Source organism: Enhydra lutris, unplaced genomic scaffold (genome assembly GCF_002288905.1).
Source record: "Enhydra lutris kenyoni isolate GAN:26980312 unplaced genomic scaffold, ASM228890v2 scaffoldscaffold75, whole genome shotgun sequence".
In the NCBI taxonomy this organism is placed as follows: domain Eukaryota; kingdom Metazoa; phylum Chordata; class Mammalia; order Carnivora; family Mustelidae; genus Enhydra; species Enhydra lutris.
Genome location: NW_019154159.1, coordinates 3,307,889 through 3,322,115, shown reverse-complemented (window position 1 = coordinate 3,322,115; position 14,227 = coordinate 3,307,889). Strand labels below are relative to the sequence as shown.

At 59.6% G+C, this 14,227-nt stretch overlaps 1 protein-coding gene across 3 annotated transcripts in view; it reads left to right on the top strand.

Moving 5' to 3' along the window:
* LOC111160258 (galectin 3 binding protein) overlaps positions 1-14,227 on the top strand; it is a 15,955-nt gene extending 1,728 nt beyond the window's left edge. Inside the window, exons 2-8 of one of the 3 annotated variants that reach the window (XM_022523189.1) lie at positions 6,127-6,256; positions 7,649-7,729; positions 8,883-9,074; positions 9,532-9,663; positions 10,756-11,014; positions 12,821-13,321; positions 13,379-14,227. In XM_022523189.1, the coding sequence (XP_022378897.1) occupies positions 7,678-7,729; positions 8,883-9,074; positions 9,532-9,663; positions 10,756-11,014; positions 12,821-13,321; positions 13,379-13,874 (1,632 nt within the window). In that variant the 5' untranslated portion in view covers positions 6,127-6,256; positions 7,649-7,677 and the 3' untranslated portion in view covers positions 13,875-14,227. Of the gene's footprint in view, positions 1-6,097; positions 6,257-7,648; positions 7,730-8,882; positions 9,075-9,531; positions 9,664-10,755; positions 11,015-12,820 lie in introns of those variants that run through there. The other 2 variants (XM_022523187.1, XM_022523188.1) reach the window with 2 other exon arrangements.

Genomic DNA, 14,227 nt, shown 5'->3' with positions numbered 1-14,227 from the left:
TCCACTCGACCCCTTGTGGTGTCCCTCCCCTGCTCACTCACACCTTGTAACTAGCCCCTTTCTTCAAGCCTCCTCGGTGACCCCGGCTTGGAGCCATCTGTTTCCTGCTGGGAGCCCGACCCATCAAACACCGCAGGGAGGTCACTTAAGAAGGTCTAGAAGTATCCGTGGACTGAGGGACAAGGAGGACCCAGTGTTCTTGGCGATCCTGGCGAGAACAGTCCCAGGAGATCCGTGAGGGAGATGCAGGAGCGCGTCAGCCTGGGGCGGGAGGAGACAGGGCATCGCAAAGTGAGGAGGAAGGATCCGAAAACCCACCCTCAGCCCTCGGAGAAGCCGTGAGCCTGTGGGTGCCACACGAGGTGACTTTGGCCCCCGCGGTTCTCCGTATGTTCGGGCGCAGCTGATCAGCAAAAAGAAAACTCCCGAAAGCCACTTTGGAATGGAGTGAAACACAAGTGACTTGAGATTAATTTCTTCCCCAATGTTTACCCTGTCATGTACACTTCCAATTGGTAAGTTCCAAAGTAAACTGTACCTTAATAAAGTTGTTAAAAAGGTCTAAATAAAACAAAAATAAAATGCCTCCACGCAAAGAAAATGGTTTTACTGGTGAATCGTATCAAAGATTTGAAGAAGAAAGGATGCCAAGCCCCCACAAAATCTTCTATGATTTTGGACACTTCCCAACTCATTTTATGGGGGCTTCACTATCCTGATACCACAACCAGACAAATATATTACCAAAAAAAAAAAAAAAAAATCTAGACCAGTATCCCCCCCATGAACATAGATGAAAAATCTTCAGTAAACCTTTAGCTGGTTGAATCCGGCTGCGTATGAAAGTGAAAATAGTTCATGAGAAAGTGCGGCTTCCTCTGGGAATGCAAGATTGGTTTAATATTCGAAAATCGCCAAAATCCACCACATGGACAGACTAAGAAGGAAAAACTATATGATCATCTCCAAAGATACAGGAAAAGGACTTGACCAGACGCACTACCCATTCATGATTTAAAAACAAGCAAACAAAACTCTTAGCAAACTGAGCAGAAAAGGATCATCTCTAACCTGGTAAAGGGCACACGCAAAACCCTACAGCTCGTGTCCCACGTGGTGTTGGAAGACTGGAGGGTTTCCTCTGGAAACAAGGCAAGAATGGCCACTGTCACCACCCCCGCCCCACGGCTTAGCTTCTTACGGTGAAATCATTTTTAAACAACAGACGTTGCCAGACTCAGTGAAGCTCTGTTCCCCGCACGCAGCCTTCTCCGGTGCTGACCCTTCCAGTTACCACGCCTGTAAGCTCCGTCGCTGCACTCACCACGCTTTGTCGCAGTCGTCCGATGGGGTGTCCCGGGCAGCACAGCGAGGCAAGGACGAGAAAGTCACTCAGACTGGAAGAGAAAGAGCCTCACTGTCTCTACTTGCCGATGACAAGATGGAGTGGATGGAGAAGCCCAAGACGTCTCCAAAGAAGAGCCACCGGAACTAGCAGTTGAGTTTAGCAAAGCCAAGGGACGCATGGTGCCCGCACAGAAACTAACATTCCTGTGTTGCTACAGCGAGCGACTGGAGACCACGCAATTGATGGAAATCGTTAGATACAAACACGGGGAAGGCGTGTAGACCGAAACTGCTAACATGGATGAGCTCAAAGCCCGAGTACCCGGAACGATGTGCCGTCCCGACGGACGGGACTGCTAAATCTGAGATGGGAAGAGTCACAGGCCTTCCACTCTCTGGCCTCCGGACTTCATATGTATTAAGCCATAAGCAATCAAAGCTGTTGTATTGGCAGGAGAACAATGACCCATACATCGAAGGAACAGAAAGGAGCCCGTAAATAGGCCCCTATGTGTGTGGTCCATGGCTTCGGGGCCAAGGGGCCAGGGAAGTTTAGTGGGGGAGAAGGTTGTCTTTGCGTAAGTGGCGTGGGGACAAATCTGATCTCTGTGGAGACCAATGACTGGAATCCTTAGCTCCCACCATTCGCAAAATTACCTCGGGATAGACCATAGAACTAAAGGCAGGAACGAACGCTATGAAACTCCAGAAGGCCACGGACTTTGGGTCAGGCAGAGACGTCTTCCGCGTGTCACCAAAACAATGAGACTTTGAGCTTCACCTAGATTTGAAACCTTCGTCCTTCAGAGGACGCTGTGAAGATGAAAAGGCATGGAAAGATGAAAACAAGATTTGCAGATCCCATCTGCTAAAGGACTTGCATTCGGAGTGTGTAGAGGACGTGGACAACTCAGTAAGAAGACAGGCAGCTCGATTTAAAACGCGCCTGAGCTCCCAATAGGCCCTTCCCCAAAGAGGACGTAGACGCCACAAGCAAGCGTAGGAGAGCGCAGCCGCGTTGGCGCCACGAGGCCCCGCTGCGCTCCCGCCGGAATGGGTACAGTTAAGGAGACTGGCGACGCCAAGGGTCAGTGAAGATTTAGAGTGGCCGGGACACTCCGACGCTTGCCAGCAGGGATGCAGAGCCGTCAGCCACTGCGTGAAACAGCCGGATACTTTCTTAAAACGTTAAATATGTAGGAGCTCCAGGATGGCTCAGTCAGTTGCGCTTCTGACTCTTGATCTCAGCTCAGGTCTTGATCGCAGAGTTGTGAGTTCAAGCCCCACACTCGGCACAGAACCTACTTTAAAAAAAAAAAAAAAAAAGTTCAACATCTACCATATGACCGGGTAATCCCATCCCTAGGTGTTTTATACAAAAGAGAACAAAACTTACGTTCACACCAAGTCTGCTCCCCGAATGGTCCGAAGAGCCTTACTGTAACAGTCACAACCCGGGAATGTCCCAAATGGCCTCGACACAGAAAAGCAGAAGCAAACGGCAGTCCATCCGTCTGGGGGGCGAGAACAGAGGACAGAAATGAGCTTGTTACTGGGATTTGCATGAATGAACCTGTGAAGCGTCATGCTCAGTAGGAGGACCCAGATACAAAACATTATGGACCGAATGTTTCTACTTCTACGGAATTCTAGAACCCACAGATCGGTGGTGGCCAGGGACGGGGGCTGCTGGAGGGGACTGACTGCAGAGGCGCAGAAGGGCACTGTCGGGGTGACGAAGATGTTCTGTGTACTGTGACTGTGGTCCGGTTGCCGTCTGTGTACCTGGGTCAGAGCTCATTCACTCCGCGCGTGTTGTTGTTTGTAATTGTTCTCAAGCCAATTTTTTTTTAAAAGATTTTATTCATTTATTTGACAGACAGAGACCACAAGCAGGCAGAGGCAGGCAGAGAGAGAGGAGGAAGCAGGCTCCCCGCTGAGCAGAGAGCCCAACGCAGGGCTCGATCCCAGGACCCCGGGACCATGACCCGAGCCGAAGGCAGAGGCTTTAACCCACTGAGCCACCCAGGAGCCCCTCAAGCCAATTTTTTAAAAAGAAAAGGTGTGGGTTTGAATCCCAGCGTCTTCCCTCCCAGCTGGATGCTGTCTCTCTGCACCTCTGTTTTCTCACCTACAGAGGGGGTTAAGAAGAGCAGCTGCTCCCAGCACGGTGTGACCATCACGCGTGTGGACGGTCCATGGCAGTAGCTAGTGGCATGGACACTGGGCAGGTGGGGTAGCCCCCAGGCTGGCTGAGCAATCTCTCCTGCCTTGGTGGCGGTGGCTTCCTGGGGACAGCAGCAGCGTGCACACCATCACGGCCGGGCCCAGGCATCCGCGGTGTCCGGGCCTTTCAGTCTCCTTCTCTGAACTGAGCCACTCCGCACCGGATCAGGCATCTCAAGTGCCAGGTCCGTGGTGCCCTTGCAGAACGCCCGGGGAAGCAGATACCCAGACGCTGATCCCGCAAAGAGGCCTCGGTCCTGTATTTTACTCCTTTCCACTTGAAGGACTGCCCAGGACTGTGGGGCTAAGGCTTCGGCAACTTGAGTTTTAAACTTGCTGCTGGGAACATTAATGACAGGGAAACTCAGTTAGAGTGGAGTGGGGTGGCCGGCAGGGGGCGCTCTCCAGGCCGGCGCCGTGGCTGCTGCTGACCCAGCGGGAGGGAGCTGCTTGTCCCCGACACCACTTACCTACCCCACTCCTCCCCCGCGACAGCCCAGCCTGGGAGACGTCCCCATGGTGCCAACGCCCGGTTTACCCCAGCGACCTTTCTGTTTCTAACGACCCTCCCTTCCCGCCACGTCAAAGAGCCTCCTCTCTGTTCCGTGGACCCGCCCGTGGCTCTGCATTGGTTCCTGGTTCCAGGTTGCAATTCGCGGCTCTTCCTGAATAAACGGGTTTTTGCTGGTGGGATAACTGGCTGTTTTATGTGTAAGGTTAACACCACCAACACCTCCCGCAGGGCCTCCTTTGTCTCCTTTTCCTGGTGGGCAACGTGTCTGGGGAGAGCCCCATGGGACCATGTGAGGAAGGTTCTGGAGGTTCTGTGCCCGCAAACCTGAAGCTTCTTAATCCGGACGGGGTCTTAAGACTCACCGTCTCTTCCGCCAGCGCTCTTTCCAGATGTCTGCAGTTTCCTTGGAGGGAGTCAGATGAACCCTGGCACCCCCCCAAACCTCATGTCTTGGGCAAAGAGCCATTAAATGCGTGACATTAAATGCGTGACCTCAGGCCGCCAGGCAGACAGTGTGTCTCTGCCAGTGGCTGTTAGCCCTGCGGCACACGGCAGCCACCTGGAAGGCTTTAAAATACCTGTGCCTGGGACGCCTGGGTGGCTCAGTTGGTTGAGCAGCTGCCTTCGGCTCAGGTCATGATCCCGGCGTCCTGGGATCGAGTCCCACATCGGGCTCCTTGCTCATCAGGGAGCCTGCTTCTCCCTCTGCCTCTGCCTGCCATTCTGTCTGTCTGTGCTTGCTCTCTCTCCCTCTCTCTCTCTCTGACAAATAAATAAAATCTTTAAAAAAAAAAAAAAAACCTGTGCCTGTCCCCACCCAGAGACGGTGACTGAGTGGACACAGGCATCAGGAGTTGGTAAAATTCCCACCTGATTCTCAAGTGCAGACCAGGGGACGTTCCGAAGGACAGCTCTCATCGAGAACCTCGGGATGCAGGTGACCAAAACAGAGAGGGCTCTGACTGCCTCATTTAACCGCAAATCCCGGGACTTGACCTTGACTTGAGGCCAGCTGGAGCCAGTGGCTCAGACCATCGCATCAGGACTTGCTACTGCCTCCGTGTCCCGGCTCTGCCCCATGCCCCCTAGAGCGTCCCTCCAAGAGGCGAAGCTGACTCTCACTGCGCTGGGTGCCCTCATGGGCCCTCCCTGACACCATCCCTGTAGCAAGGGGCCCGCAGGGCTCTGAGCTGCCAGCTCTGGGTTCGACTCCGGGGGAGCCTGGGGTCCTCAGAGCACAGCCTGGGAGCGAGAGAGGGTGCTTCCCCGAGGGGAAACCGTGGTGCCACTTTCTCCCAGAGGCCAGGGATGGCTGGAAGGTGGGCTCCACTCTCTGCAGCCACTCCAGAGGCTGCGTCCCCTGCCCCCCCCCCCCCCCCCGCCGCCGGGGGAGAGAAACTGGGAGAACAGCCGGCCTCGGGGGTGGGTGGCATCCTCTGCCGGTGACCAGCACAGGCTCTGGGGGTCGCCGCTGCGTGTGGGGCCAGCTCTTCCTGGTGCCGGCTGCATACCAGAGCGTGTTGTCTCATGTCTCGGAGCCTCCCTCCCGCTCTTGGGGGATGGGTCCGTGTGGCCTCGCAGAGGGGGGCCTTTCTGGGGGGGGGTCAGGCCTGCCAAGCGCTCAGAGCCAGGCGGACTCAGAGTGAGCAGCCATCCCGGCGGCGTCCACCCTGCTGGCCACGTGCCAGACCTGGGACACGGCTCAGAGCGTTCAGGGGGAGCCCCCGGTCACACTGGCACAACCCTGCCTGTCTGTGCCTGCCCCCACTCTGCCTCCCCCTGCACTCCTCCCGCCCTCCCCCAATGCCAGCCCTGGGGGCCCTTCCGGCTCGGAAGACTGTTGATGTTCACGCATGGCTCTTGGCCATCTTGCTCTGGTGATGGGCAGCTATGCCTCCCCGCTCGGGCCCCCGCCACGCCGACACCCGCGGTCGGAGCTGAGGGGGAGGAGGGGCCCAGCGAGTCTTGTCGGCAGCCAACCCCAGAAGAAACCCAAGTCAGGTGGTTTCCAGGAATTGAAACTAGACTGTTTTCTCTAGTGTTTCCTGGGACCAGCCTGACCACAATCCACACTGGGAGGGTCTTCGGGGTTGAAGAACAGCCTGCAGAGGAAGCCTGCGGCAGGGAGGGGAGAGGCTCCAGGGCCCCGACAGAACTTGCCTCAGGCAGGTAAGCTCATGCCTCTTGCTCTCAGGGGGGTGTCCCTCTCTCTACCCAACGTCACCTAGTGGGCATAATCTCCCCCTTTGTACCCAACTGGGGATCTGGTACTCCTCCTCAGCCCAGGGACCATCACGGCTGCTCCCAGATCCAGAAGGTCTCTGTATGGACAGCTGCTCAGGTTGCTCACTGCACAAGGACAAAGGGGCAAGCAGGCTTGGAATTCAGCCCAGGGCGCTTTCTCCAGTTTGTACATTTCGGCCCAGGCCTACACATGTCCAAAGGAAAAGTATCTTTTTCTAATTTGCAAAAGGCACCAAATGGGCCAAGGGCAAGCAGTCCCTGTTGCAACCACGCGAGAGGGAGAGGGCATCAGGCTACAGTAGGTGGCCGCGAGCACCCTAAGGGCAGCCACGTTTGCGTACAATATACCAGGCACGACTGGCCATTGTTAATGCAGAAGCGGGGTGCTGCCTCGGGGTCAGCAGGCCCTGACCTGTAGGGGTGCCCGCAACGGCAGCCTCTTGCTGGGCCCAGGAGTGCCGTGGGGGCCACGAGATTCTCTGGAGCCCGAGAGACAAGGACCGGCTCCTCCATGTTCAGGATGTGGCGGGGACACAGCAGGTAGAGAGCAGGTTGGAGCAAGCCCCAAGAATTCTAGAGAAGCAAGAACTCCAGGCAAAAGCTGGAAGAGCTGGGCCTCCCCATACCCCGTGTGCCCCATCCAGGCTGACTGTGCGGTCTTGGTGGCCCCAGCTTCTCATAGCCTTTGGTTCTTGAGGACACAGACCTCAGGCAGGTCCTCACCCAGGTGCCTGCTCCCCCAGCCCCTACCCAGCTGCAGAGTCAGTCCCAGACCTCAGCCTTGATCCCCCTCCATCACCCTCCCAGCCACCTCCTCTGGCCCTCTCTGTCACTCCTGCCTGGCTTTCTGTGGCCTCCTGATGCGTCCCCTCCCTTCGGGGCTCATAGCTCTCCAGGCACTCCCCCAGGGGTCCAGCGGCCTGAAGATAAAGCCGAACCGTTAGCAAGGCCCACCAGGCCTCTCCTGTCTGGGCCCCGCATGCCCCTGACTCCTCCCTCCATCCTCCCCTCCCAGCACTACTGGCGGCGACACCCAGGGCCTGGTTCTCTGAGAAGAGCTTTTGTTGTTACTGTCCTCCTGCTCAGAGACCTCCCCTGGGCCCCCTTCCCTTGTCTGGGCAAGTCTTACTCCTCCTTGGAGGACCACCTCCCCCAGCAGGTGAGGGACCCCCGTCACACTCACAGCTCAGAGGAGCAGGGACTGTGCCCGGCTGTCGTCCTCCACACACAGGGTCTAAACGGTCCTGGACAGACAGGGCCTGGTCCCAAGGGCTGTCCAGCTCTGCCTTCTGACTCTGCTGCTTCCTTCCGCCCCAGGACAAGGGCCTTCCCTCCCAGGAGAGGCTATGGCCATCCCATTGCTCCTCTGGATGTGGCTGCTGGTGGCAGGGACTCAAGGTGAGTTGTGCCGTGTTTGAGAAGCTGCCACTCCCCCTTGAGAATAGAGGCAGTGTTCTGCGCAGTGCCTAGGTCGCTGGTGTCAGCCCGGGTCTTCTCTCCTGCTTGAAGCCCGGGTTATCCTAAGTGATGGGGGCTTGTAGGTTCTGTGGGGTAACAAGGGATTCTTTTTTTTTTTTTTTTTCAAAGATTTTATTTATTCATTTGACACAGAGATCACAAGGAGACAGAGAGGCAGGCAGAGGGGGAGGGGGAAGCAGGCTCCCCGCTGAGCAGAGAGCCCGATGCGGGGCTCGATCCCAGGACCCTGAGATCATGACCTGAGCCGAAGGCAGAGGCTTAACCCACTGAGCCACCCAGGCGCCCCATAACAAGGGATTCTTGATTTCATCCCGTGGGAAGCAGAGGGATTGAGCAGGAGGAGCCCGTCGGACAGACCAAATGCGGGGAGCGGGGGTGGGTGCTTGAGTCAGGACCCTTCCACACAGTCAGACTTCCAGTGTTCTGGATGCTGGTCCTCGTGCTCTCTGCACCCCGGGCTCAGGAGACCCCGTGGAGCCTGGCTACTCCCCCGGCTGAGAACTGCCCTCTGACATGGCACCCGGCCCCTCCCTGATCCCGTCCCAGAACAGTCCCACTTGTCTCTGCACCCAACTCATTCTGCCAGTGTTTCTGGGGGTCCCTGGGCTGGGGGTCCCCGGGCTTGCTGCCCTAGGACTCCCCCCACAGCCGTCCCACTGTCATGTGCACGGTGCACCCCAAGCCCCATACACCCTCAGGTGGGGGCAGCGTGGGCCCCTCCTCTTCCCCTGTTCTTCCCGGGGGCCCCACCTCCCCCACCCTCAGGTGCTAGGGCCCTGGTTCCCCCTTTCGCCCCTTGTCTATGTATGGAGGAAAGACTCAGACCTCGAAGACAAAATAAAGTGCTTTACCCTTGAGGGGGTGCACGTCTCCCACTCCTCCCCAGTGGGGGAGCCCTTGAAGATGGATGGGGGGCTATAAGGCTCCAGGGGCAGTGGGCACCCCCTGGGGAGGAACTTGACTAGTGACGCTTCCAGGTGGGGGAGGTGACGGGCAGGTTCTCTGCTGGGACGGGGCCCCGGCTGCCTGGCCTCCATCCCTGCTGATGCCTGTGCCCTCGGGAGCCCCATAGGTGCAGAAGATGGGGACATGAGGCTGGCGGACGGGAACACCCCCAGCGAGGGCCGCGTGGAGATCTTCTACAGAGGCCAGTGGGGGACCGTGTGTGACAACCTGTGGGACCTGACGGATGCCAGCGTCGTCTGCCGGGCCCTGGGGTTTACAAATGCCACTGAGGCTCTGGGCGGAGCGGCCTTTGGGCCAGGTAGGCCTGCCTGCCCCAGGAAGGGACCGTCACCTAAGACCCGCGCGTGGCCCTCCTCGCGGAGCCCTGGCAGACACTGGGGATCCTCCCGCCCTATTCCCTCGGGGTGCGTCCTTTCCTGAAACGCGCCCCCCCCCCCCGAGTCTGGTGCAGGGCGGGTGGTTCTGATGACACAGAACTAGGCCAACTCCTCAGCGGAGGCTGCTTTGTGGCACAGAGTTCCAAGCTTAAACCCGGAGGCGCGCTCGAGCAGTCCTGGGTTCTACTGGGTGGCGGACGGCACAGGGGACCGGGAGGGATGGAGAGCCGCGGTCCCAGTCGCAGGTCGGGAGGCCAGCAGAGCACTTCTCCTGTGGCCGCTCTCCTGCCTGTGCATGGCTTCTGGGGGAGCAGCCCATGCAGTGGCCCTTCCCCCCAAGCCCCGCCCAGCCCCCCATCCTCCTTGCTGTGCCACCAGGCACCGGCCCGGTCATGCTGGACGAGGTGGAGTGCACGGGGACGGAGCCCTCGCTGGCCAACTGCACGTCGCTGGGTTGGCTGAAGAGCCGGTGCAGGCACAGTCAGGACGCGAGCGCCGTCTGCACCAACGGTGAGCCCCGGCGCACACGCGCTCTCCGCCCCAAGTTCCCCTGGGACGCCCCCTGGCCCAGAGGGGACAGGACAACCTCCAGAGCCCACCCCGCCCAGCAGCAATTCCAGACTCCCCACCGTCCTCCAATGGAGCGGCTCGCAGAGGCCGTGTTCACCCGGGCCCGACAGGCCGGAGCCGCGGGCCACCTGCACCAGCCACCTGCCTGTTGCTGCTCTAAACCACAGCCTCTCCCCGTCGTCCGTCCTCGTTCTGGAACATGGGAGGCGGCGCCCACATGCCTGCACAGCAAGCAGAATGTGCCTTCAACGTGCCCCGTGGTGGAAGCCCGCCCCTCCCGCCTCTCCCCTGTCCGCTCTCCCCTGCCCCACGACCTCAGCAGGCGCTCTGTGTTCTGCCGTCCCCGAGCCCAGCGTCACTGTTGTCCACTTGTCCTTCTTCCTGGCTTCGCACGGGGCCAGAGGGCACATCAGGGCATTGATACAAGGATAGGGCAGCGGCGTGGAGGGCTCGCGGTGGGGTATGGGAGGGGGCAGGGCCGGGAGCAGTCTGGTGGGGAGCCCACGGTGGGAGTGGGGGCCAGAGGAATGGCGGGCTGAACCCACCTGGTTGATGTGTCCAGACCAACTCACACCTGCGGGAGGCACAGACCAGGTGGGTTTAGTTCTTAGCTCGGCGCTGGGACTGTCGTGGGGAGGGGGGCAGCGAGGAGTTGCTTCTCTAGGTCTCGGTCCCTGAGGGAGGCTGCCTGGGACCCCAAAGCTCGAAACTGAGTTTCTGGAAGACCCTCACTCTTTGGACTGTCAAACCAGGGGGAAGGTTTGGGTTCTTAGAAGGGGCCGCCTGGGTCACTGCTTGATGGGTCCGGATTGTAAACGGTGGGGCTTTGGGCTCTGGAAGTCAGCAGGGGCCACCTGAGTGTGGGGGAGCAGGGGAGCTGACCTGGGGTGCTCGGCGGGGGTGAGGGCTCTGGGCCGCAGCTGGGAGTGGCACCCTGGTCTTTGGGGTCGGGAGGAGGCTGAGTCCAGGGAGGAGAAGTGCTCTCGGTGACAGCACCTGACCTGACCATATGCTCCCCTCCGCCCCTCCCAGAAACCCGGAGCACCCACACCCTTGACCTGTCGGATGAGCTCCCCAAGGCCCTCGAGCAGATCTTCGACAGCCAGATGGGCTGTGACCTGTCCATCAGGGTGAGGGTGCGGGACCAGCAGCAGGAGGGCCTGGACCTGTGCGCCCACAGGCTGATCCTGTCTTCCAACCCTGAGGCCCAGGCCCTGTGGAAGGAGCCGGGCCGCACGGTCACCATGGAGGTGGACGCAGAGTGCCTGCCTGTCGTCAGAGACTTCATCAGGTGACCGCCCCCGGGTGGGGGTACCAGGGCCCAGGCTCGTCCCCTCCGACAGCGAACCATAGGGCTACGGCGCTGAGCACGCCGGTGCACTCATGAACACACGCACGTGCACGGCACACGCGCACTCGCACACTCACCCACACACACCTGCGTGCCACCACACTCATTCATGTGCACACGTGCACACTCATGGGTGCACAGGCTGGGCTCACAGTCGTGTGTTCCACACTCACCGGTGTGCACACGCACTCTCCCTGCCACACTTGTGTGCACACACCCATTCACACACTCCTGGATATACGTGCATACTCTGCACGGACACCCACGCGCGCGCACACACACACGCGCGCACGCACACGCACGCGCGCGCACACACACACACACACACACCGACTTTCACCAAACACTGCATAAAAAACCTCCCGGAGTAACTGCCACTATTCTAAGAGGTTTCCAGTGCTCTGTGGGTTCCAAACTCACCAGGAACGAGATGCCTGGCCCGGCTTGGTGAGAGGTGGCTACAGGGGCCTAGGACAGAGCTGGGAAGGGGCCCCGGGAGGTCGCCCAGAGCAGGAGGCTCCTTGCACACTCAAGGCCGCGGGTCTGGGCCACTTGCCTCCCAACACCACATCACACAGCCTCTGGGGAGGCCCAGACATGCATGTAGTTGGGGAGAAATTAGGGGCCCAGAAACACACACACACACACCCCTACCTCGTAGGTAATGTAAGGATGTGGTATAAGATTTCCAAGAACCTACAACCCAGTTAGTAGTTCATCCTCCTGCTCCTCATGTAATGCCCTTGCTTGTGTGAAAGGCAGCACCCCTGTGACCCCAAATCATCACAAAGTCTTACCCAAGCCTTTGCACACAGCTGTGCTGTGCACGTGGTGGGCTCCACAGCACGCGGGAGCCAATGCCCCGGATGAGGAAACTGACACACGGGGCCCAGCCTGTCCTGTGCCTGGGCCGTCGCCCTCCTGCCAGGCCGCCCTGCTGGGGCCTCCCAGGGACCAGTGTTCAGAAAGCATCCGTTTAAAAAGAACTGTTCCTTTTTGTTCTTGAGACCTAAAGCTTTATATAGTGGGAAGTGACATTTAAGAGAAAACAACAAATGGCCATGGAAAGAGATGAAAATGATTTCTTTCCAGCCACGTGAGAAGTCGGTAGCTAGCCCGCGCCCTTCCCAGTGGGGTCAGGGATTTCTGTGATATGTTTGAGGACGAGGGCATGTGCCCATCCCACTCCCCCCCTTCCCGGGCCAAGCTGGAGTCATGCCCTGGGTCACCAGGAGTGGGGGTCCCAGTTGGCAGGGGAAGCAGATGGGGGACAAACTGGGGTGATGCTCATGTCCCGGGAGCACGAGACAGGTGCCGGGGACTGAAGGGGTCTGGCTGGGCTTGTGCTGGCGGGAAGAGGGGGCAGTGCCACACGGCCGCTCCAGGCACCTGCCCCCAGCCAAGGGGTCGGCAGTGACGGGGAAGGCGGAGAGCAGGAGGTGGTGGGGCGGTCTTGGTCATGGGGGAGGGACGGAGCCTCGTGCTTCGGGACCCTGGGATCTGCCTGCTTGTCTGTGCCATGGCTCTGAGCCAGCCTGAGACGGGAAGGTGGGTTGACCCAAAGGATAAATCCATGGGGCACAGAATGCCCCTCGCGATGGGTGGCACCCCAGGGGGTGTCCTTGGGTCAGTGGGCAACACTTGCTTGGCGGTGGTATCGGAGAGGCGGGCTCGGCACACGCCCGGGCACCCCGCTTCCTGCAGGGGCGGGGGACGCCGGGTGCTCAGCTCTCGCTCCCCTCCCAGGTACTTCTACTCCCGGAGGCTGGCCGTCTCCCTGGCGTCCATGAAGTGCTTCCACAAGCTCGCCTCCGCCTACGGCGCCCAGCAGCTGCAGAGCTTCTGCGCCGGCCTCTTTGCTATCCTCCTCCCCGAGGACCCCTCTTTCCAGACGCCCCTGGACCTCTATGCCTACGCCCTGGCCACGCGGGACCCCGTGCTGGAGGAGCTGTGTGTGCAGTTCCTGGCCTGGAACTTCGAGGCCCTGACGCAGGCCGAGGCCTGGCCGGCCGTGCCCATGGCCCTGCTGCAGGTCCTGCTGTCCAGGAGCGAGCTGGCCGTGCCCAGCGAGCTGGCGCTGCTGACGGCCTTGGACGTGTGGAGCCAGGAGAAGCAGCCTCCCCGCAGGGATGTGGAAGACCTGGTGGAGCAGATCCGGTTCCCCATGATGCTGCCCGAGGTGCTGTTCGAGCTGCAGTTTAACCTGTCCCTGTACGGGGGCCACGAGGCGCTGTTCCAAAAGAAGATCCTGCAGGCCCTGGAATTCCACACCGTGCCGCTGCGGCTGCTGGCACAGTACCGGGGCCTGAACCTCAGCGAGGACGCCTACCGGCCTCGGCTGTACACCTCGCCCACCTGGAGCGCCTCCGTCTCCGGCAATTCCCAGGTCTCGTCCGGCTATTGGAACGACAACTACCGGTCCTTCCAGACCCCACAGCACCCCAGCTTCCTGTTCCAGAACAAGCGCATCTCCTGGTCTCTGGTCTACCTGCCCACCGTCCAGAGCTGCTGGAACTACGGGTTCTCGTGCTCCTCGGACGATGTCCCCCTCCTGGGCCTCTCCAAGTCTGACTACTCAGATCCCACCATCGGCTATGAAAACAAAGCCCTGATGGTCTGTGGGGGACGCTTCGTGGCCCAGGTCACCGACTTTGAAGGACAGAAGGCCAGGATCCCCAGTGCCCTGGGCACCAACAGTTCCCGGAGCGCCTCCCTCTTCCCCTGCCCGGCAGGCTCCTTCAGCAGCTACCAAACGGTCATCCGCCCCTTCTACCTGACCAACTCCTCGGGCGTGGACTAGACAGGAGCGCAGAGAACCCCGGGGCCTCCCAGAGCCGCGCATTCCCCCCCAGCTGCTTCTTGTCTGCAGCCATCCCCAACAGTGGCCACCAGAGGGCGCTCCTGCTTTCATTGATCTGAGCTTAGAGAAAGTACTGGAAGGTTTCAACAAATGCTTCCCACTGTGCCCAGAAGTCCCAGGACCACTCCCCGTCCCTACTGTGGAGACTGCCGCCGCCAGGCTGGTTTCCAGGTGGAGAAGCAGAGGGACCTGGGCGGGGCAGCTGCTGGATTTTCCACACCGATTTTCACTCCCCTGTCCTCTGCTGTCCCCCATCTGAGATCACTAAGATGGCCTTGGGATTCCCAAGTTCC